Below are 24,985 nucleotides of genomic sequence, written 5' to 3'. Positions count from 1 at the left end.
AAAAATATTTTTGCAGATGAAGAATGAAGTATTTTAATTTCAATTACGTTGCTGGATTAGTAGTTTCTCTGTAGCTACATTGGACAGACTGGCAAGAGATCAGTACATTTGAGGTATCGATATAAGGTATTTAATAATGTATAACGTATTTGATAGACTTTTCAAAATATCATTACTGTTGTCTTTCTGTTCAGGATCCAAAGACTATCACTGTTTTTCTGGGATCCATAGGAAGACATACAATGATTTTGTATTCTCATTATCCTCAAGTTTTTTTAAAGAAAATGGGATGGTTTATTTTTATAGGGTTTATGTTTGCCACATCACATCTAGTAACAATTTACATAGAATGCCTACAAAAAAATACCCCAACCCACAAAAAAAAAGCCCTCCCATTTTAACTGCCCTGTACGTAACATAAAATGACCTAAAGGAAGATGACAGTTATTGATGTTCACAGGCTCACAGGCTGACTTAATCATTCTAGTTTGTCACATGTTAAATAATACTTCCCCTCATTGAAATGCATGGTTTTGTAGGTATAACTCATTGGGGACTGTGGTCTATATTTGACTGATTTCTTCCAACAGCATTTTTTCCATGCTGTGGGACCCTTCTGCATTTAGGACAGGCATATTAGAAATACATTTTCTGTGCAGAGGTGGTGATGGAGCAAAGCTTCGTTTTTTCCTGGAGTCACAGTATCACCCCTTCTCCTCACTAAGAATGGTACAGTTGCCTCAGCAGCCCTGGGGATGCTGTAGTACTGTGGGGAAGGTTGTAGTTTGGGCTACAAGAACAACAGATTAGGGGTGACTTGTCAAAATTTATCACTTATAGTTGGCTCACACTTTCATGCTTTATTTCCAGTCTTTGAGAGTTGAAAGACTGTAATTTTAAGAAAACATAAAGCTAAGAGCCCGATTTAATATGGAGAGCTAAGGCCACAAGTACTGGCCTGTACTGTCAAAGACTTAATCAGAGCCAGCAGCTGGCAAGGAAGTTTTAATTTAGTATGTGCATTTTCTGATGATCACTAGCTAGAAACTCATTCATTTCTGTGGGTGGTCCACTGCACTGTGAGGCTGACATATTGCTTTTTTTTCTTCTTCCATCAAAAGGATACAAGTCTTCTCACTACTTATAACAGCATTACAGTTTGACACAGTGTCACAAGCATGGAATATACCTGCATAAGAAGCTCTTAAAGAGAGAAGCCTTGCTTCTTAAATGTTGCATGCTATGTATATTTCTTTGGCAGGTCAATGTTTGTTTGGAAATAAGTCTTTTTGATACTGCATTTAATTCTAACTTCTTTCTCCATATCCAGTGAATCCATTTAGATGCCTTCACTAAAGGATTTGGATACTTGTCAGTTTTATTTTGTTAGCTTTTGATGCTGGTACTGTGCTTTTAAAAGGAAACATTCCAAAAGAAAAATTAGTTCAAAGAAAACACTTACCGTTCTGCCAAGATGTTGAACTACTTCTGTTTGCTGAAGAGTGCCAAACATCAAATTGGCAGAGTATCTTGGGGCTTTTGTTTTTGAAGGTGAAGGGGGAAATTTTAGTCCAAAATATGTTTGATAATGGTAAAGTATGTAGCATGTTTTTAAAGTATTTGAAGATGCAGATCCAACACAAACCTCAATGTATATCTGATTTTTATGAGCTCCATTGATACTATTAGAACAGCTGGTCATTTTCATACTTATTTTCCTAGCTTTGTATTGACAAATCCAACCATTCAGAATTAAGATCCATAATCTGGACAATGGCTTATAAATAATTTGTGGTGTTGACTGCATTGCAGGGAAGGTACATACTAATTTTTGTCTGTCGTGCACTTCAGGTGTCTTTTCAGTTTTCTGAAAAGAAGCTAATGGAAAGCTGAGAATCTTGTGAAAGCAGGAGCTGGAAATTGAAAAAAAGTACTTTGAAATTTGAGATTAAATCCTGAAATGGTAATAGCATTGCTGTCCTGGCTCTGCTTTGCTGCTCTTCATCAGTCCTGACTCAGAGAAAAAACATCGCCTTTTTCATATCCATTCTTTTCTATCCGTTAAGGCAGGTACAAGCTTGGTGATTACACCCAGTGATGCTGGTGGTACTCATTATGCAATGACATACTTCTTTTCAGTAGGAGTTCGGAGACAGTCACTGGGATGCCATCAGATGACAAAACTTTGCATGTAGCTTCTTTCTCCCTTAAACTAGTAAGAATCAGAGAAGCCTCCAGAAAAGTTAGCTGAGTACAGCTCCTGTTTGTGAGAGGAGAAATAGGACCGAAGTCTGGCATGGCTACCACATGCATTATAGCCATGCCATCATGATCAGCAATACTAGTGCAGACCCAGCCACAGAGCTGTTCAGTTCAAACATTGTCTCCAGTTTCACAGTCTAACTTTGAAGTGGCTTCACTAGTTAAGCTGTTCTGCCACTCCTAAGGGTTCCTCACCCTGTGTCTGATAAAATTTATCTGAAAAGTGTTTTAAAATCTTCTCTCAACAACCAACTCTAAACTCAGTCACCAGGCTTAAAGTGTTCTTCTATAAATTTGGTGGTTTGAGACTAACTCAGAGAAGACAACAGGACTTTTGTTATGAGCAGGGTAAGTGTCTTTATGTGTGGTTTGCAGTTCATATGGGTTTTTTTTTAAGTTAGGCCAGTGTGAACTCTTAAAAATAAGCAAAGAAGAGAGCAAAATTCCACCACTTAAAAATCAGCCTTAAAATGCTAAACACTGGTTAACAAAGCTGAGAATAATCAGTAGGGAAAATAATCTGTGGTTCAAACTAAAATAATCTCCTGATCCTACCAGTAAATAACTGTTCAATTATATGTGTGTTTGGTCTACTGATTGCAAGGGGGTTACGGTTCCAAAGGAATACTTCACTAGTTGAAGCACAAGTTCAAGAGTGCTTCAGCAGAAAGGCAACCTGCAGGATGAAATAAAATGAACTAGAAACAAATTTGAACAGAAAGAAGAGTATTTGAACTATTTTTCTTACATCCAAGCATGAGCAATATCAAGCCTGTGTTTATTAAGTATGAGTTATATAGCTTTTCATGCTGAAATAATTTTAAACTAATCATAAAAACTGGCAACATGAGAATATCACCTGAGTGTAAAGGCAGAGAAGTTGAGACAGAGTTATGGCTAAGTAGGAACACTGTGGCATGCACTCACAGGAACTGTGTTGGCAGGAAACAGTCAATAAAAAAAAAAAAAAGGAATCAGGTGGCCAAATGTTTTCTTAGGAAAAAATTGGCAGGAAAACACCCTTGTATTAAAAAAACAGTACAAATAAGGTGGAAAAGCTTACTTTAGTGCTTCCTTTTTTTTCCACCCTTGAGAAAGAGAATAGTTATCGACATTTTGACTTGCTTCAAAAACAGGCGGTCTGGCTGGCAGCCATAGGTAGCCCTGCTGTAAAAACAATTCTGTGGCTGATACTAATACTTTATGGTAACCATTACCATTCGGCAAGAAGCACTCTACAGAAGGTTAACACAGTAACTGTTCTATTGCTGACGTGTTTCAATTATTTTAAACACTTTTTCCTGAAACAAATATAGAAAGCAAGCACATTTTCTGTAAGATATAAAATAAACAGATAGTAGAGATGATACAAGTAACAGAAGTAAGCCATACTGCAAAGCCGTCTCGTGCAGCCTAACAATAAAGAAAAACAGTGTAAAACTGTTGCAGGAAAAGTAGTCTATTCTCAGACAAATTTTATCAGTAGTCTTACATCTAGAGGTCTCAATTTTTATTTACTATTTTGCTAAAACCAGGTGTTCAGTATTATTTAATTTTGTTCCTCCATTGTTTGGTACTCTCTACATTTTATCATCTTGCTGGGACCTCTGTATAATACTTCAGTGGACTTCTGGTTTGACAACCAATGTCAGTATTTCTTTAGAATCTCGGGTTTCATTTATCACTTGCTCTAATTCTTTCCCCCAACTGATAAACTTACTGGGGTGTAAACTTATTTGGGTATATTTTTTATTAATATAATTTTTTTAAGCCAACTGAATTTTCCCAGAAAGGAGAACATGCCCTCTTCTATAATTATAAGGTCGTCATCTTCTGAAGTAGAATTTTCTTCTTTTGGTTTATTCATGTTGCAGACAGATTCTTTTGTCTACATGAAGAATACAATTGAATGTAACTTCTAATTAGTACTTTCACAAGGCCCTAGAGTGTATCAGCATCCACTTTATTATAGCCATTAACTGAAAAACATTTTGCTGTTTTGCCTTGAGGAAAGTAACAAATTCTGGTTTTGATAATAAAAAATGTCTCTTCTGCATGTTTTATGATTAATCCTTAACTGAATTCTTCTGAGCACTAGAAATACCAGATCATAGTGCAGTCTTGCAGCTTCACAACCACCTGGTTTGCCATATCACAAGTACACAGCTAAAAGATGAATGTGATTTATATTGGCAAACTTTCCACCAGAAGAATTGAGGATAACTAATGTAGCAACTACTGAAGTTCTTGTTACTTTTTTCATCAGATATTTCTTATTTTTCCTTAAAATATGTCCAAGCGTACTAGGACAAAGTGGCTAAAATTAATTTCAAGAATTTAGTAAATAAATGAAATTAAATTAATTTCATAGCTGCCATATTTTCCAAATGTACTTTTAGAATATTTTCTAAATGTTTTCTACTGTGGTTTCATGGGCTTTATGAGTTGTGGGAGCTGCTTGTTATGTTTTCTGTAATGGAAGTATATAAGTATATACATAAAAAATGCTAGCAGATTTACTCACAGAATTTCAAGCTGTACCTGAAAAGAAATTTCCTTCTTGGCTAGTAAAACAAGCATTTTTGTACTGTTGATGCTTACTGCCAGTGCTGTAGGGGTTAAGCTTGTGACATGCAGAAGGTTAAACTCTAGGTGCAAGTTCTGCCTGCTCTGGTCTAGGAGGTAACTTGTGTGTGGTGAGGAAATGGGGCATCCAGTACTACCACGGTCCAGTTTCATTGGAGATACACAACTTTTCTCCAAGCATATAACACTGTCTGCATCCCCTAAATGGGGTTTAGACTGTAACTTTGCTACAGGCTTCAGGGACAAAGAAGAGCTTTTTTACCCCCAAGTGTCTCCAGTTGTCTCCTTCATGCAGCAGCGAAACAATCTGCAACTGCTGTGTCACAGAATGTGCTCCAACAGCCCCTCACAGGAGTCACAGCATTGAAGCCTCTCTTTCCACCCTGCCATGACAGGGGAAGGATGAAGAATGTCACCCCTCTAGAGGCTGTTCTCCTTGCTGAGTTGCAGCCTGCAGTAGAAAGGACCTGGATAATTTTGCATCCCTTTCTTAAGGCACTGTGTGGGCTGTAACACAGGTTTGAAAGGTGATCCCAGTGACTAGTAGACCTGAGCTAAAAATCCTGTTTCTTGATGCAGACATGTGCAGGAGTGCCTATGACCAGGCACCTAATCCTATTTTACAAGAAAAATGGAGAAATTATGTGATACTTCTGCTGCCCTGAGGAAAAACTTTGTGAAGTTGTGTTATAAACCCTTGAATTTTCTATCCTGGAAACTTTAGCACAGTTTCAAGAGAAGTGTCATCCCAGGTAACAGTGGCTTCTTTCCGTGACACTTGTTCCTCTGCGTACAGTTGCTAGTTGTAAGTGATTCAGACTAATGTCTCAAAGTCTGGAGGAACCTTCAGTCCTGACACAGGGCAACTGTGTTAACCTTGCTTTATAGTCAGTCGTTTTAGGCAAGGCAGCTCTTGTACTCCTTGGGGTCACTGAGGTTTAGGACTAAGTGTCACAGGGATGATATTATTATTTGTGAAGTGGGAATATGTCATGCAGTGGATGTTCTGGTATTAAGTGTAGTAGTTTTTAATTCTTCTTCCTTAACATATCCCTGATGCTATACTCACAAGAATATTTTGCTGTAATTGAATAAATTAGGGAAAATCAATTTGTGATTTAAAGCAGCTGAGGTCTCCCTTAGTGGCAAAACTCCTGTTCCCTTCAGAGAGAGCAGGATTACGTCTCCTTTCAGAGACATGGAGCACATTTCAGTAAGTACACATTACATAACTTGTCCCACATTTCTTTCTCTTTTTAGTATCCCAGTGTTATGAAAATTATGTTCCCATTAATCATTATAGCTGCTCATCTTTTTATGTGAAAATAAATTACCCTCTGCTGCCCTTCCTGCACAGAAACATATTTAAATCAAAACAAATATATGTACATGATTGGTTCAGGGAAGGGAGTGTCAGCTAATGGGGGCTTTGCCACTGCAAAAGTACGAAACCAGAATTTGTCTCTGTACTCAGTGGATTGCAATGCTGTGTGGTAGTGTCACTTGCCAAGTAAGATTTCTCCTCTAGCACACGCATAACTTCTTTGAATGTCAATGGAAACTGCATGCATTCATTGCAGGGAGACCTGCAGTTGAGTCTTAAATGTAATATTGAATCCTACAGCCTATTGTGTCATGTCTACATCTGAAAACACTTTGACTGGAAAGGCAGTACTTTCTAGAAAGCACCTATACAAGTGGGAAAAACCACCAGGCCTCTAAATTCCTGTTTAAGATTGTCATCGGCTTTATTGAGACTGTTTTTAGAAAGCATTTAAAATCTAGATATCTAAAATTACATATGCAGCACCATACTCAGCCTACAAAACAGTGGGCTGATTTTAAGACGTGATGGGCATTTATGCATTTTACTGGTTTTGGGTCTCAGTGCTTCTGAATTTTTATTTCCATGCTTTGAACATGGATTTAGTGCCTTAACTTTTCCAACTCTGTAAATATAGAGGCTAGGTTATTTTTAGACTTCACAACGTGATACTGGGCAAAACCACTTTTGAAACAGAGCTTATTGGTTACAAAATCATAAACTTAGACCAACATTTTTCAGTAACTGTCTCTTCCTTTTTATTCAGGACATTAAATGGGAAGACTGAGATAGCTGGTTGCAGATGATCTTAAGGGAACAGATCCTCTATCTAGAAACTCTATCTAGTTCCAGAAAACTCCTCTAGAGTTCAGTTTTCTCCAGTGAAGAGATCTGTGGAAAATTCACCCTCAGGACAGATTGAATTTTCTTTTAAAGTATATGGAAGAAATGAATTCAGGATTAGTTGTACAGGGAAAATGAGTTTTTTATTTGGCCTCTGAAGAGGGATGAATTTACATTGGGCTTGTAGAAGAGCATATGTTATAGTTTGGAAAAGAAATATACAATACAAAAAAGACTGGAAGCTTTATGGCAAAATAGGTTAATTTCATTCAGACGATGAAGTAGTTAAGAATCAAGCTTTTCTGCTGACCTCTTAAATTTTGTGGTGAGAAATGAAATCCTTACATAGTGGAAGTAGCAGAAATTAAGATATCATCTAAATAAACTTTCTGTTTGTCTTCAGCTGGCAATCATGTGACCAAAGCAAGTGATGTTCCTTTTGCAGCCATGCAATATTTGCTGATGTTACAGGTATTGAGTGTCAGTCAACATCCAGGCTTGTGCAGCAGGGACACCTGGATGTTTTTTTAAAGCTTTCAGAGACTATTTGTTTAATAAAGTAGCAGAATGACTATTTACTAGTAAGGTGACACTTCTAAAGCTCTAAGTCTACCTCTGACATTTGTGAAGGTTCTTCCCAAGGTGTTTTTGCGTAGGCAGACTCAGTATTAGCAAAGAAGAAGTTGGGTCTGTTGGTTTTGTTTTTATTCAAGAATCTGAAATGAGATGTAGACCCCGTTTTTGAACCTATAGTATGGCTGAACTTGTTTTCCATTTGGTGCTTTCATTATCAAAGAAGCTTAAGAGTTTCTGTCTTGTCACAGTTAATTTTGCTGAAGAAAATTGATATGCCTTTGCCCACCACCAAAGCAGTCTCCATGTGAAAATGGAGATTCTTTCAGAAACCAAAGCCCAGTTAGAAAAAGATTCAACACTATAGTTGTCACCATAATATTTGGGCTTTTTTTTTCCTCTCTCACATGTAGGGAACCAATTTCTGCACTCAGTTAGTGGTGCAAATCATTAGCTACCATCTTTAGTGAATTTTCACTAAATGGTACTGCTGATGGTGCTGTCTACTTTGTGACATTTCCAGTGTTTGGATATTTCCTGGCGATCCCATTAACTTCTAAGTTAATTGGAATACCTCATGGCTGAAATGTAGAAAGCCTGTAGTTGAGCAGATGTTCTTTTTGTAAAGTCATCATAAAAGTATTGAATTAGAAGTACCATTTCTTTGTTGCTCTGTCATCAAGATGTGTCATGACCTTATCTTTCAAAGGTTTTTAACGTTGTTCCAAACAACTTTAAAAGTCTGTTTGTCAATACCTAACCTCTTTAGATGAAATTGAATACTATATCATTAACTTAAGCAAGTATAAACTTTAAAACTGTAACACATTACAACTGAAGAAGTGTTACTGCCCCAAAATATACCTTTCCATTTGACCCCTATGAAGTGCAAAATATTGCAGTAATTTTCATTGTATAGAGCACACCTACGATACTACTGTGCAGTTGTTTGGGGGATAATTTCCAAGTTTGGGATCAATTCTTGTAATTTCTTCCATTTTTTCCTTTAGCTGTTATTAGAGTCATGCACAAAAGATCTCCCAGGGAGCAGATTGCCATAGTAAGTACGTATTTTACAGTATTTTTGGAAGGCATACAATAGGTTGGATACTATTCTTTACCCAGTATGAGCAACAGCAATGGTAGTAGTACTTGTTGGACTACTCTATCCAGATTACACCGTAATCTGTCTGCCCCTTTATTTTTTTTAATAAAAAAGTAATTTGCTGCATCCAAATAATCATGAATTCAAGTACCTAACTCTTAAACATGGAGAACCAAAGACCAAATTTTGATCCATAGTTCCATCTTTGCATAGATGGGTGCAAGAAGAAATATTTTAAAATAGAAGGACTATTTCACTCTTGAAACATACTTTATTCCCTCTTAACGTTGTTGTTCTTATTTCTTTCTTCACAGATTCACTTAGTTTAGAAACATTCCACGACTAACGGGCTTGTTAGATGATTAATAGAAAACAAAACCCCTACCATCTCCTATTTTCCACTTTACAAGAGTCCAGCCATGCCATAGATATTTTCCATTCTCAGTCTTGATATCCTACAGATGTGGAATTAAACCTCCTTACACTATATGGGAATGCATTGTGGAATTGTACATGTGTGTTTTACTTCACTGAGTCATTTCTCCATTACTTTAGCTACACTGAATGTGGGCATTGTGCCCAGTGGAATAACACTTGCTGTACCAACACTTTTATACACCTTAATTCAGATAGACCTTATCTGTCAAATCAAATAGAAACTGCCAGCAATTGCAGATTATTTACTTTTCCAAAGTTTCCTCTTTTGCTTAGGATAGTGAACAGAACTAAAAGGAACAATGAACTAGTGAATGCAAAGGTCTGGAATGTCAAGTTGTCTTTATAGTTCCATCCCTCTCGAAAAATATACTTCAAGAATAAAAGTCATTGGTGCAGGACTTAGGGCTTTTTTGAATGGAGAACTAGGAGTGTAAAGCTTATTTCCCGAGAAACATGGACTCCCTTTCATCTGAACTCTGACAGATGCCATTCTTCAACATCATTTCACTAGGAAAAAAAATATGTATAATATAGAGAGTACACACATAAATACAAAGGCTGAAAGTTTTTTTCCTGAGGAAATATTTACCTTGATGCTATGATATTTGATTTAGAACAAATAGGCATGATCTGTAGCCACAGGAAAGAAGAGGCATGGATGAGCGATATCTTAGGGAGGACAGACACAATGTTTTTTGCTTTTTTCTCTGTATTGTATATACTGTTAGAAATGAAAATAAACAGCTATATAATACTGTCATTATCCTATTTGGAAGTGGAAGATAACTTGGGCATGCATGGCAAGAAAGCTGGAAACACTAAAGTCTGCATTATTTTTGACAGTCCCCATAATGCATTTTAGTTATGCCAACATCCTTCTCTTTCTCCAGTCTGTGTTGTGCCACTTACTCTTAGTAGCTTGAACGGAAATGGCTGGTACTTTATATTGTGTCTGCAGTGGCTGGAGTTTGTGGATATGTATTCACCTAAACTTACTATACTTTTGTTAGTTATTCTAAGGCTATTCCTTGCCACTTTGCTTTTAAGGAAGATCCATTAGCAATGGGTGTGTTGTTTTCCATTCATGTACTTTCTTTTTCCTGGAAGATTTGTTTCCAAGAATTAGCATTGCTAATTCATTAGAAGAGATTTTTTTCTTTAAGCTTTTTGTTTATAAAAATACTCTGCCAGCAAACTGATTTTGTCTACATTTTTTATTATGCCGCCTGTTTAGAAGCAGAGATTAACTGTTAACTCCATTTTGTTGAGAAAGAAGGGGCAAGTTTGTCAAGTTTTACTCACTCATTCTTAAATGAATCATGGAACTTCTTATTAAAACAGTTTTCAAGGAGTCACAAAAGCAACTCTTACGCCATCTACAGTGACATAATTTTTCATGTATGTCACCTTCTCCCCAGGTTAATGGAAGAGAGTCCTGGTAAAAACATGCCTTCATTTGGTGCCTTTGAATATGACTGTGCTATTCTTTTCCCTTTAGTGGCACCATTGAGCACCTTGGTAGCAGCTGAATGTATATTTTACATTACTCTTAGAATAGATAGAAAAAAACCCGTGCTACTTAGTAACAGACATCATCAAGACCATCTGAGTCTGATTAAGACTGAAGACATTGCCAGAGATGATTTGGCAGTGGCTCACAGGGAAACTCAAAGTTTCTGTTAATTTGGATGGGTTTTATTTGCTTTATTATAGACTCTAAGCGAGACTAGAGTGGTGACATGGGAGAGGACAGGTGCTTTCATTATGAAAGACAAATGCAGACTCCCCTTTTATTTCTTCTGACGTTTTTAACTAATCCTTCTATTGCCCTTTGAGGTTAATCCCTGTTCACTCTGCTATGGTTACTTTCAGTAAACAACTCCAAAGCCTTACATTTTCTGTCATAGAATTTGGTGAATTTTGTCTGGCGGACTGGGCCATAACTTGATCAGTCTTTTGGATTACTAGATTGTTTCTTCAAAGGATTTGAAGCTTCCTTGCTATTTCTTTTCTGAGCTGTAAGAATGTAATTGTACTAGTTGTTAAGTATGTGCTACTACTATAAATAGTTAGTGGATTATAGGTGAAGGTAAGAGCCAGGAATGCCTGTGTTGAAGTCCATTGTTACCATTGTCTCAACAGCCCTGGGCAATTCACGTGTTCTTTCATTGTCGTATTTTCTTCCATGTGTGAAATCAGATAGTGACATCTATCCACCCCATGGAGTTGAGGTCAGGAATAATTAGCTAGTATCTGTGTGCTAGTGATTAAATAGTGCTCTATGAATACCTCTTATATCATCTTATTTAGCTCAAACTGTAAAGTTTCATGGCATTTGAGTTCCGCTTCTGCTGCAGCATATATGTGGGCTGGCTGACAATTACGTTGTTTGGCATCTGTTGTCCAGACTGATCTCCTTTAACTGTACGCTATCTTCTCTATTGAAATAGAGGCCTTGTCAGGGAGAGCGTGTAGTATATTAGCATATGTGGATTGTGTACCATTGCCCTCTATTGGACAGCACTAGACTTAAAGTGCTTATCTTGTTCTGGGCTTAAATGTTGGACACAGCAAGTATTCACTAGACATTTCTTCAGGAATTTGAGTTTTGAAAAAGGCAATTGCTTTGTCAGTAGCTGTGCACTTCAGGATCTTCCCCTTCCTCAGCCATTAACAAAGGTTAGATTTTACTGGTAGTGAAGATTCGTAAATAACTTTAGATATTACTGTTCATGGATACTGATTTAGCAATTCAGCCAGCCTCAATCTTGTGAATTTTTTCAACTAAGGAAACAGAAGCATCTAACAGCTACAGCCAGCCCAGCCAAACAACACAGCTCAAGTTTTGGAAAAACTTGAGAGAGAAAAACGTGATAATATTCTATAAGTAAGTTTGAAGTGTTTAGTGACAAACTGACCATCTTTTAGCAGAAAATAAATGAAATTCACTAGCCAGTTTAGTTATTGCAGCCAAGTACAGGACTACATAGGGTCTTCACATTGCTGAGTGTCCATAACATGCTAGTCTGCTTAGCTCTTTGATAAAAGAGGATAAAAAATAAATACAGTGTCTTTGATTTTATTTTTTTACTGTTGTGATATGCCAGTGTGACTTGGTTAGAGCATAAAGTCTCCAGTGGCAGAAGGACATAATGGAATAGCAAGTCCATTTAGAATACTGCTTAGCACTGTTGCCTGCTAACTTGTCTTATCTCTGTTTTCTTGTACTTCCCCAGCTGTCTTTCTCTCTGTGCTACACATTGGGTGACAGGGACCACAACCAGGTGTTCCAGAGATTGCACCAGTCCCTAAAATGCAGAGGGGAAATAGCAGTATGGAAACCTACCACGTCCTGCAGTCTAATATAATAGTATCTTTCTGCTTTACTGTTAAAACATGATTTTTGGTTGGTTTTTTTTCCCCCTCTCGCTCTCTGCCTATCTCACATCTTCTGTGGTCTGTGAGCATTCTGTGTATATGTCAGTGAGTGTTCATTATAATGCACTGTCTGTTTGGCTTAACTATGGTTTTTCAGGAGGTATATATGCTTTGTCAAAAAATATTATGCATCTCATACACAATATAGTGTCTGAAAGGGAGATCATGAATAGTGGCAAAAATTTAAAACAGGGGAGAGTAATAGATGTCAAAGTAAGACACAAACAGTCAAATTAATATCTGGAAAAAAGTTACAATGTGCCTTGGAAATGCTCTTAATCCTCACTGTATTTGTGAACTGAATCCTAAAACACTTTCATGTTCTCTGCCCTCTGGTACATGGTTTATGATAGAACATTCAAAGGAGTAGAAACTATCATAAAGGTCACAAGGAAAAATAAAGCTACTGTTGCTACTGTCTGAATGTTATCCATCCAAACATCTAACAGCTGCCATCCAAACCTGTATTTATACTGCCATTCATTTGAGGTTAAATACAGAGGAGTCACATCTAACTCCAGTAATACACATCCAAACCACAGTGATCTCTATCTAATTCTGCCAAGGTAAATAGCAGCTTATTAAAATACAGGAGGGGATTACAAAGGATCCGTTCCTCTGAGATTCTGAAAAAGTATCTACCTAAAGTTCAAGATCTTTATGACTACCAAAATAACAACAATCATCTCTTCACTCTCCTTGGATGGATGATCTGATTTGTTGATGATCCATGTCATAAGTACAGAACTGTCTAATCTGGCCTCTGCAAACCTAGATGAGTTTGGAGTGGCATAAGTATATGTCTGTTGTCCTGGGACTTCATTTCTCATACCAGATCAAGTCTGGCTAGATGAGGAGCAAATTCAGGTGCAGCACTGCATTAACATGGTTATATAGCTTCTGAGGCTGAGCTGGCATTGCATGCTCAGACAGCATGGTTTCAGAGCTACTAAGTCCTCTAGAATTCATTGTACCAGGATATATTATAACACAAAAAACACCTCAGGTCCAGAAACAGAGGCATGTATTCTGTTTCTTTGTTTGCTAACCTATTTATTTTATTATCTAGCTTAATGAAGAGTTGCTTGTAACTTAACCATGAACTTATCCTAATGTGACCAAAATTAAAATTTCACTTCCCATAATAGCTTTAGTGTTTTAAAAATTAATTTACATGCCAAAGAATTTGCAGTACTTGTACTGAAGAGATACCTGTAGATGTAGAAAGAGGGAGATGTAAAATCACCTATCTTCCAGTACTCTCCACACTGTCAATAACTTTGATCCTCAGCTGTCCAAATATCCTGTAGACTTAGCATCTAGTCCACCTATTTTAGGCATTTATTTGGGCATAGAGTTAATTTATTTTTAAGAATGCCTCTCCACATTGATTACACAGGGGGCCAAGACAGTAACTTGAGCCTCAACAGAGTCCCAACTGAGATAACTATCCATACTTCTGCACATTGAAAAGACCAAGTTCCTAACAGAAGATGATATTAGAAAATCTGATTAATGCCTTATTGTTTTGTCAATCACATTTTTTAAAACTGCAGGCTTCAAAATACTACAGAACTGCTGACACCAGTTCAGTGTTTGTGAGTTCATGACCAGTTGTATTTTGTGGTCCTGCACATTTCTATGTGAAGTGAAATCCTTGTCCTGCTGACATAAGTGGTAAATTAGTAAAGCTCCCATTGACTTAGCTGCAATCAGGATTTTGCTCCATGTGGTCAAAGGATTTTTGTTGCCTTGTTGTTCTGTTCATGATGTTTCTTTGAACTGCATTTTTCTCAGAGTGTACTGATTCAGTAGGTATATTTATTCATTTCTACAATGATCTTTTTATTTCATTTTACTACCACATGGAAAATCTCTTGGAGTTTTAAACTGCCAGAGGCAGTAAAGAATGGTGGAGAACTCCACAGAAATAATGGAGAAAGTAATTTTGAACTTTCACATAAGTGAAATTATGTGGATCCATAGTGCAGAATTTCTTGGAAACTAGAAAAGTTACCTATTTATTTCTTGTCTTTTAGAAAAATGGCATCTGAGACTATTCTTCTGTGCATGTAGGTAATTCACCACAGAACTTCAATTTCAGCTCTGTGTTCCAATATACAAACTATTTAATAGGCAAGAGATTTGCATTTAACTGTAGATATTAACTGTCTTGAACAGACCTGAAATCAGAGTAGCTGATGAGCACCTGATCAAAAATGCTGTGTGCTGTTTCTGCTTATAAGCTTTTCTGTTAGAAAAAAATATTAGAAATACTGTAGAGTTGAGCATATGCTGATTTATGTTGATTCTTGTTTTCCAAAAATTACTGATTTTCTCAGATTAAGCTCAAGTGCATCCATTAATAACAGGAAGTGACTGATTAAAACTAAGATTGCGTAGCAAATTGTTAATGATATTGAAAAGTGGCAATTGTTTTATAACTGCCATAGTCTTGTGAGGTTGTCCATGCTGGGAAAAGGTACCAGCACATCTATTATTCTGATTCTGAATGCCATAAAGCTTCTTATTTTCCATTTTTGCCTTAGGCAAATTCTGTTTGTCCACAGCCTGCTTGAAATTATTGTTTCCAACATACAAAATTATTTTTCCAGCAATTAGCATATCTTTTCTTAGGTTTCTTTATTTATAGGGAAAAAATAAGTCATGAACCTCTGCACTATTTAGACAAAATATCCTCAGGTTTTGATTTATTTATATATTTAGGTATTATTAATAGCTAGGGGTTTATCAACACCTTCTTTTCTATATGTATGTCATTTATATTGTAACCTTCCAGCTGTATTTGAAGTGTAACACAGCACCATATGTTCTCCTAGTTCTCCATTAACATCTATTAATTAACCGTTACCTTTCTTTCTCCAGAAAAAAACAAACAAACAAACAAACAAAAAACCCAATTTAGGTGCACATGTACACAAACAATCCTGAGGTCATTTTGTTTTAAATATAAAATACTTAAGTCCTCCTCTTAGGATTGAAAATGTGTGAACAAACATCAAACATTTTATAGTACACTGAGCGCTGTTTCTGACTCAGCAGCAACACAAGACTTCTTTTTAAAATCCAATAATGTATCCACTGAAAAATGTAAAAGCGCTAATACCCAATTTGAGGAAAACCAGATACTGGACTGGAAACATCCACCTTTCTTTCTGGACTTAAAATTATTCACTACACCAAACACTCATTCCACAAGACTCACATTCGATAATTGACCAGTCTGCCACGCTGTAGTCATTTTAAATGCTCTTAAATGTTGATGAATGCACCAGAGAATCTAGGGCATTTCAAGAAACATAAAGTACATTCTCTGGAGTGTAAAACATCATACAAAACCAATGACTGTTTGCCTGTGTAATTGAGATTTTTAATCTGTTGCAAATTACTAAAGTCAAGGGAATTATGTTAAACTGTGAACCTGGTTTATGCATGCTTTCTTTATGATGTTTTTAAGAACTTACCAAAGAAGAATGAAAATGTAACCATGAAAAGGACTGAGTCTCTTATAAACTTGTAAACCCTTAGTAGAGCAAAGCTATTAAAATACTATTGTCAGGTTTATCAGTTCCCCAAGTTTTACATGCATCAATCTTTTTTCTTGTATTAGGGGCAAAATCTTGCTTGCTTTATAAATGCAGAAACAGCTTTGTAATTCATTTCATGTAGATAATGAAAATTTGATCTGGTTTTTCACAGATATATTGTACATGCTGTCCTTATTCCCCTAAGAGCTATTCACCCAAATAGCCTGAATAGTGTAAAGACAGGGTTCACAATTTGTTCTCAATATTTATTTCTTCTTTAAATAGTATATTTCAATTAAGAATAAATAACAAGAGAATACAGCAATACAGCCCTTATGAACAAACCTACAGGGACTAAACAGGTTTAAATGCTTGTAAGGTAGACAAGTAATTATAGTAAGTAGTTGTTAGTTACAGGTTTTTATGGTGGGGATGAAAATCTTCAAACAATAAAAACTGCTTTGACCATATTACTTTATGTGGGTAGATTGTACTTCACTGCATTTCCCTCCTCTGCTTAGTCAGTATGAAAATGAAATTCTACTGAATTTGACAAATTGTCATTTGACCTGATGGTTTAAGCTTCTAGAAGCTCATATCAGCACGAGGTCACCTACAGGCAAAGTCAGTGAATCTAAAAATGGTGCAGAAAAAAAGAGATTAGACTTCACTTGGGTTCAGATTATTTAGACAAACAGACAAGAATTTAGAGAAAACAAAGTTGTGTTTCTCATCCGATTGGTCAAATCACTTTATTAAATGATACAATTTACATCTCTGGCATGCACTCTCAAATAAAGTGTCCTTTGCATGAGCAAAAACTCTTTAGACGTGAAAAGCCTTTTATAAAGATAATACACTCCTTTGCTACTAGGCAGAAATGCAATGTGAATAGATATTTGGTTGTGTTAAAGCAAACCAAAATGAAAACAAATTATGAACGAGAGTTGTGAACATCATCATCTAACATAACTAAAGAAACTAAATTTTCCGTAATATTGTGTATTCAGATACTCTGCATATTAACAGAGACACCTCTGAGGGTGAACACAAAAGGAACGTATTTAAAATATCAAGAGAATTTTTTCCTCACATTTACTGAGTAGATCTGTGCATTCAAAAACAAACGTAAGGAATACTTGCATTAATATATTCAGAACTCATGCACTCAAGCACTCTTTCATTTTCTTTGATAGAAAGATGCTTTGCTAGTGGAGGAATGGGGTGAAGAATAGAAAGTGAAAAATGCTGTGTGGTTCTTCATAAAGCTCTGTATGCATTAATATTTCATTTAGTAGTCTGGGCCTGCTGCTTCCACTGAGATCAGTACATTTTCTCAATCTGGTTTTAGCCTGATTTCCTTTGTAAACAAGGCTATGTGATCTGTCTGCATGCCTGTGTGTATGTCCTCCCATTAATAACTTTGAAAATGTTTATTTGTTTCATTTTTCTGTGGCAGTGGAATAGATCTCAAAGACAATCCATTGCCCACACACTTTATAAAAATAGATGTCTGGGTGGAGGATGGATACATTTACCAGTGTTGCTATTGAGGGAAATGCTGCAGTGTGAACTCATTGCTTATTAGATATGAGAGAATCCATATGGGAAAGAGAGTTAGTAAATCCTCATCAGAAGGAAAAAAAAATCTCTAGTAGGTCATGTTAAACACTCAAGTTAATCTATAAGATGCAAAGCCACATGAAACTCAACATCAGTAATTCTCATGTTCACAGAAGTACTTAATGATTAATTCCTTCTTGTGAATAGAAGAAAATTACAAGGCTACACATTGTTCTTCTTAGGACATGTAGGCCTTCTGTGAAATACACATGCACTAGTGCGTATTGAATAGTTACGGCCTTGATAACTTTGAATTATACATTTCATTGAATTTCACTTTGAATTATAATTTCACTGAAATTAAGTGAAAACTTGACATGTACTTCCAGGAAGATAGGCCTGGATCCAAAGACAAGCCCTTAAGGCTAATGGGACTACCACAGTCCCATTGGATTCAGTGGGAATATTCCCAGCCATGATAAAAGGGGACGTTACGGGACTCTGCAGAGAAAAATGTATTTTTGCCTGTGTCACAGGAAAATTTACTGTGATTATGTACGTGTATGACTCTGAGGCGCAAAGCTCATTTTCAGGCATATCATGGCAGCCTTGTTTGTGTAATTTTTCTAAACCATCTATTCTTTGCAAATTCATATTTTGTGAAATAAATTTGTAAGGTGCTATAGCAATATGATCCTAGTTACAACTCCCATGTCCTCATTTCCTGCTTGGTCAAAAGGATCAGTTGATTTCAGGGAGACTTCTGTTTGACTAGAAAGCTGCTGCCAACTTAAACCCATATATTTTTCATGTAATTATTTACTCTTATGGGAAGTTCCTGCTCAACTGAACTTGGGTTTAATTTTCATTTTTCCTTTATACCAATTATATTTTATAATTGCTATAAGGGAAAATCCTTTGCAGATGGGAATGTTTTGTAATATTGCATATATGTTTTAGTTCTTTCTAATCTAATCACTTTACTCACAGTTGACAATCTTACAGAAACTAAGGATACTTAACAGTGCTTCTGCAGTAATTTTAGTTGACTGTGCTTGACAGATCCTTGAAGAATGCTCCACAAAATGAGGAGGGTGCAGAGCATTTTGTAAAACTTGGGGTATTCATTTAATGCTTTAACAACATCTAAACTATCCAATAAGCTTGGAATACATATATTTTTAGTCACATATTTCTACTATTTAAATAAGCTGTAAATGCAAGATATGTATCACCAGCAAAAATTATTTACCATCTCTTCAGATCCATCAAGATAGTTTAATTGTAACCAGCTGTTCAAATATTTGCTACTCGTACTAGACTCATACCCTGTAACACGTGTCATAAACCCTCTTTCACATACCAACTTCTATGTAGAACAGGTATTGTTCTTGATAAACAATTTATCTATGTCTTCCAAACTGAGAATACAAATCAAAAGCTTTCTAAACATTGAGCTACCTAGATACTAAGAATAACTGCCCAGCCATTTCCAGACATTGTAGCAGTAAATGTTCAGCAATTAGTGCATTTCACAGAGAAATAAAGGCTGTTCAGCCTCTGACTTGTTTGACAATTTATTACAAAATAACTTGCAGTCCAGTTTAAATACACTCTAAATACTTTCCTTATCCTTTTTGTTGTACAAGTATCATGGTACTGATCTCTATTAATTACAATTTTCTTACTGTTTTGTTCAGATTATTTGATAAATTGCAATATGTAAAACTTAATCGAAACTGTCTTGAAATCCATCTGAAATGGATGACTGCATAAGATTGCATATATCTGCATGTTGTAGGGATTCAGGTACCATGACCACAGATGTTATTTTAATTGTTGCCACAGTAAAAATATTGATTTACTTTTTTAGCTCATTTTAAAAATGCAGTAAAGAAAACATATGGCAAATAAGCCAATGCTTCCAAGTATTCCATTTCCATTGGAACTTTCCCAAGTCTAGTTACATCTAGTACCTTGGAACTCAGATGTCAAACGTACCCGGAAAACCTACAAAATCCTGTAAAATACTTCTTGCCTTTAAAATGCCCTTATTTTACATTTGTTTTTTTCTTCACATTAACTTAACTACAAGTACTTGTACTGTCTTCATCTATGTCCTTTATAGATTTTTGTATTGAGCACATTGGTTGCCCCACTTTCATCCCACCCTTCACCCCAAGGAATGTGTATTTTTGCCTTTGACAAACAGAACAATCTTAGGTTAGGTGTAAAACTGAGTCTATTCTAGAGGCTGCTAGCCCTGCAGTCATGTGAAAACTGTGCTCCATTCAATTTTGCCTCCTCATTTCTTTAGTTCAGAGATTGTTAGGCCAGCAAGAAACTTTCCTTCTCCAACTCAAATTTAAGGCTTGTAAAGCTGGAAGAAGGGAAAATATGCCAGGCCCTTCAGCTGCTCATGTTGGACGCCTCCATCCCCTTGGCTGTGGATTGTAGTTTGAATCAGCTGTTGACAAGCAATAGTCAGACCTGGAATCCATGGACATTATATCAGGATCTGTTCTGGACCGTTGACTGCAGTAAGCATACTGCAGCTGAGAGCCAGCCAGCGTAGTGGCACTTGGGACAGACAGGGAGCTTTTGGGGGGTGATACAATACCCGATCGCTTCCCTCCTAGTAAGGCTACTCTACCACTTGGGGCTGGAGGCTCATAAGAAACTTTTTGTTTCCATTCATCTGGTGGCTCAGGAAGTGTTTTCCTGCGAGCAGCTGATACTACATTAGCAGCAATGGATTCCTGCATATTTTGGGGCCCAAAAGCTTCATCCACTAGGCCGAGAGGGGATCTTGCCGCTGCTTCCCAGGGAGTCAGTCTCTTGCCAGGCCTGTCAGCTGCTGTGTCTGGCTTGCTGAAGTAATCAGGGGCAGGCTGAAATATAAGAGGAGAAGTAGGAGACATGGCTCGAGAAATGAATGAAGAAGGTCTCCCAGGAAGTGATAATGAGCGTCCACTGCTTCTTTCCTAGGAATACAAAATACCAAATATAGTTACAGTTATTAAACAACAAGAAAGGAAGCCTATTCACTTCCCAACTAGAACAACAGACCCTGAAAATGCATGACATCCTGGGAATCCCTTTTTATGTCTATGGGTACTTCTTAATACTTTAATTTAGTGGAGAGGAGGTATTAAAAAGGAGGCAGAGGAAGAAACAGGAACAAAGATAGAGCAAATTACATTTTTGAGGAAAGTAAATGGACCACAGACAAGCTTTTACTGAAAAGGTACAATTATGTTGGCAACTGTGCAGCTTTTTCACTAATTACTTAGTGTGCCTTGTTCTGAAAAGACCATTCTTAATAATGAAAAAGGAAGTCATGTTGTGACGGTCCTCTGTGTGTTCACAAGATTCTTTCTAACATACAGGCACAGTATAATTTATTTGATAACAGGCTCTGTGTAGGACTTCTGTCCAATCACATATCTTTGGCAATCTCCTTTTAAGAAAGGCATTTCTTACTCTAAAATTATTAGACTTATCCTCATTTTCACTTTTCAGGGCACAAAAATGAACACAAAAATTTAAAGACATTCATACAATCATTCACTTAAAACCCTTACATGATGCTACTTAACCTGGCTCTTTAAAAGGCAATGCCTTCAAAATTTCAGTACATTCCAACCCACTTGTAGGAGCAATTCATTCATATTTGACAAATCCTAATCTTCTTAGTAATGCAGCACTTTGAAACAGAAACTGTGTTCATGACAAGGTTCTGCTTTGCTAGAATTTCATTCAAACAACATTGGCCTGTGTTACTTCTCCCAATTAGATTACAAAACATAAAATATTGTGAGCATGATCTAGATACCAGCCAATAGGTATCTGATCATACAACGTATAGCTTATCTAGCAAAGACTCACATAGAAATGTCAAGTTTTGTAGGCTTTTCTGTCACAGGATCGTGTCCCATTTAAGAAATTTGAAAGACCTCTGCTTTACACAGGCTTTCAAGTTATGCTTTCAAGTTATGTTTTAATATCAGCCTTGTATATGAGAGATGTAAACCGAGAAAGAGACTACTGATTTCATTATTTTCAGTCAGTTTGGTGGTGCTTGGTCTGAATCTCTTTAAAAAAGTGTATAGTAACACACAGAGGTTATGTAATGAGAATTTTGACAAGTTTCACAACTAATGCTTTGTAACAAGACTATCCTTTCACCTCTTAGCTATGACCAGCTATTCCCAGTTTGCAGTTACAGAGAGGAAACTCCCCAACATTATTAATCCTACCCCCACATACTTACGGCAAATTTTCATGAGGTTCTGCTTCTATCCAGGAAAAAATACTTCATTTTGGGCAACTTAGCTCAGTTAATTTTTAAGAATCCTTGCTTAAACCATGCAATGATCAAACATTAAAATGTGGCTGATCAGATCATCACAGCTGACTACACTAAGATGGTAACATATAAAAAGCAAGAATTATCCATTTGGAAGGTAAGTGAAGAAAACACCAAAAAAGTGAAGCAAATACAAAAACTTTTCTTCCCATAGATGAAGTTATATACTGTCAATAATGGATTAAAGTTTCTGCATATATTCACCTGATGGGAGAGATCTCATTTTCTTACCTGGAAAATAAGAGTCCAGGTAATAGATCGTGCTTGGGGCCAATGAGTGACAGACCCAGATAGGCCAGTCAGAATACTTCTCCTTCCTCTAATGTACTGCAATTTCTTTCTTCATTGAATCCACATAAAAGAACTTATTCAGCAAGCCTGGTTAGGACATTTTGTTTATAGTATTGGAGAAAAAAAAATTTTTAAGGTGCAAAATCAAAATAAGTAGGCAAAATGAGATACAGTTTCTATCAGAAATTAATCTGATAACCCAAACCATGAAACTAAGAAGGTAAGGTTGTTCAGAGGGATGAAAAAGTTGATCAAACATGTCCACCTAGTTAGTTTACTTGTGTTAACTGCTCTCAGGAGGGTTCTAGAACATTGTGCTGAGTAGACAGAAACTTTCCCCTTTATTTGATGGAGAGTCCAGTTCCAAGCCCCATGAATACTTTGTAGGATTCCAGAGATGCAGAGGGAAATGATACTGTTGAAAGAAGTGTTGCATAAAATATCTGACTTTCCAAGACAGTTAGCTGAAGGTACTGTTTAGTCTGTCATGTTTAGAGAAAAACTCCAGAGTTCATCAAATTGCAGAAGTATCTTTTTGACCTAACCATTAATGATAAAGCAGGAGCTAATTTTTGTTGACAGGGTTTAATCGGAGAATGATGAGTTATCAAGTGTATTTCACTATTTGTCTAACAAAATGGGCTGTTCTACCGTGTTAGGAAAATAGGAATTTAACTTGTAAAAGCAGAAATATTGTAGACAAAATTAAATGTTCATATTATGGCAAGTTCTACATGGTTTTGGTACAGGTGGTAGATCGGATTCAACAGAAAATCAAATGGAAAATAAGATATTATTCTGTGATGACAGAAACTGTTCTATGGGTAGCTTTGTAATCATATAAGGCAAAGAAAGGGAACTGGCAAAAGAAAGATAAAATGACCTCATAGAAAAAACCTCTGTGTGAATCAAACAATACAGTATAGAGGAACTAGCACAGAGTTTTGACAACCAGTCAGGGATGAGTGTTTTATTGGCTTGAGAATCTTCAGTGTCCTTAATTTGGAAGAACTCAGTGTACAAGTGTTTGTACTTCAAATTATATCTGTCCACAGCACCTGTAATGTCATGCAAATCATAAATCTGGCATGTAAGGGTTGGTGTAGAAAAAGCAGAATCTCAAATACTGATAATCTGGAGAATATTATTATATCTTTTGAATTGGTCCTTATGAAGAAAAAATCAATGTGTAATACTTTGGTTATGGAAGATTTTAGTCTCATAGACAAATAAAAATATTTTCTCAATTTTGGTATGAGATTCTGCTTGATTTATTAGCTTTTGTGCAGCATGGGTCTATATTTGGCTAGAATGTTAGGCCTTGCAGGAAGATATGCAGTCAGCAAATTGGAACATCAGTAATACCTTGGGAATTACCTTGGTTATACTACAATTCCTTGTATTTTTTGTTTTTGTTTTTAACTTTAGTCAGGCTCTCAGGGATAAAATGACTAGGTAAGAATCCAAATAGCTCATACTATCTCATGAGGTGAAGGAGGTTTCATTATGCAAGGATGGCTTTCCTTGGCTCTGAATAGGATTACCCAGTGATCACTCTATTAGATGAAAACATCTGTGATTTTTCCAATGGAATTTGATTTACAGACTGTAAGGTAACCTGCAGCAAGTGTAGCAATTTGCCTGGCCAGTGAGAAATTGTGCCAATTTATCTGGGAAAAAAAAAATTCTTTTAAAGTTGATAAAAATTCTCCTTTTCTACCTCAGAACCCCAAGATAATAATAGTTATTTCAAGTCTTGTCCATTTTGCCAAAGTACTATTTGAAAACACTGACTTTTAATTTGCCTGAGTGGCTTACGCATTTTTTTAAATTGGTCTGCTGATTCTTGCATGTTTATGGACTTTTCTAGACTTCATAGCCATAGCTTAATAGCCATCATCTGAGAGACTTCATTCTGACAGAAGAACAGACCAGGTTATTCAAAGAATGCCCCAGTAGACCACTTAGGTGCTAAGTATCTTGTTTGGAGACTAGATACATTGGGTACAGTGAACACATAAAGTAAGATCTGTATCACTGAAGATAATCAATTACTGCTTCCTTCTGGATGATTGTTCAACCCACATCCAAATCACAGCAACAAAGTTCCTGCTGCGAGATCAAACTGTCAAATTATGGTACTGTCAACTGAATGGTTCTCATCTGTAGGCAGTACTTTAGCATACTTGCTCCTGTTTTGATATTCCCAGACCAGTCAAATTCTTCTCCTTTCACACTTGGAAGCTTGTATTTAGATACAGTTCTGATAATAGGCTGGTTTTTAACTTTAAAAATCTAGAATGTGAAATTGCCTATCTATTTCCTCTAGACTTGGTAAAATAAGGAATAATTTCTCCTTCCATGAAAGAAGGGCTGAACAGTGTTTTTAACTAACAGTTATCTTTGAATTGTAAGAGGACAAAATCTGGGAGGCCAAATAGCATTCCAGATGATTTACCTGGAAAAAGGCTGAAGTATATGAGAAGAACTTTGTCCATTCCATAAGGGTCTGAAAGAATTTGAGGAAAAAGTTAAGAGCGCCCCACTTACTTACTAACTTCCAGTTATAATGTTGTGTCTGGCGTTCTGGCTTTTGATGGAGAAGAAGAGCAGACCAATAATTTTTGAAGGAAGAGGAAGAAGCT

The 24,985-nt window shown here is 36.4% G+C and overlaps 1 protein-coding gene and 1 long non-coding RNA gene across 3 annotated transcripts in view; one reads left to right on the top strand and one right to left on the bottom strand.

Annotated features, from left to right (window-relative positions):
* LOC141942946 (uncharacterized) overlaps nucleotides 1–24,985 on the top strand; it is an 80,560-nt gene that overhangs the window by 10,970 nt on the left and 44,605 nt on the right. The gene's annotated exons all lie outside the window — the stretch shown is intronic.
* SYNPO2 (synaptopodin 2) overlaps nucleotides 16,841–24,985 on the bottom strand; it is a 96,408-nt gene continuing 88,263 nt past the window's right edge. For both annotated transcript variants that reach the window (XM_074867219.1, XM_074867220.1), the window contains exon 5: nucleotides 16,841–20,664. In XM_074867219.1, coding sequence (XP_074723320.1) covers nucleotides 20,098–20,664 — 567 coding nt within the window. In that variant the 3' untranslated portion in view covers nucleotides 16,841–20,097. The remainder of the gene's footprint in view (nucleotides 20,665–24,985) is intronic.

This window comes from Strix uralensis, chromosome 4 (genome assembly GCF_047716275.1).
Source record: "Strix uralensis isolate ZFMK-TIS-50842 chromosome 4, bStrUra1, whole genome shotgun sequence".
NCBI classification, from domain to species: domain Eukaryota; kingdom Metazoa; phylum Chordata; class Aves; order Strigiformes; family Strigidae; genus Strix; species Strix uralensis.
Note: the sequence above shows the minus strand (reverse complement) of the source record. Positions and strands in the feature narration are given on the sequence as shown.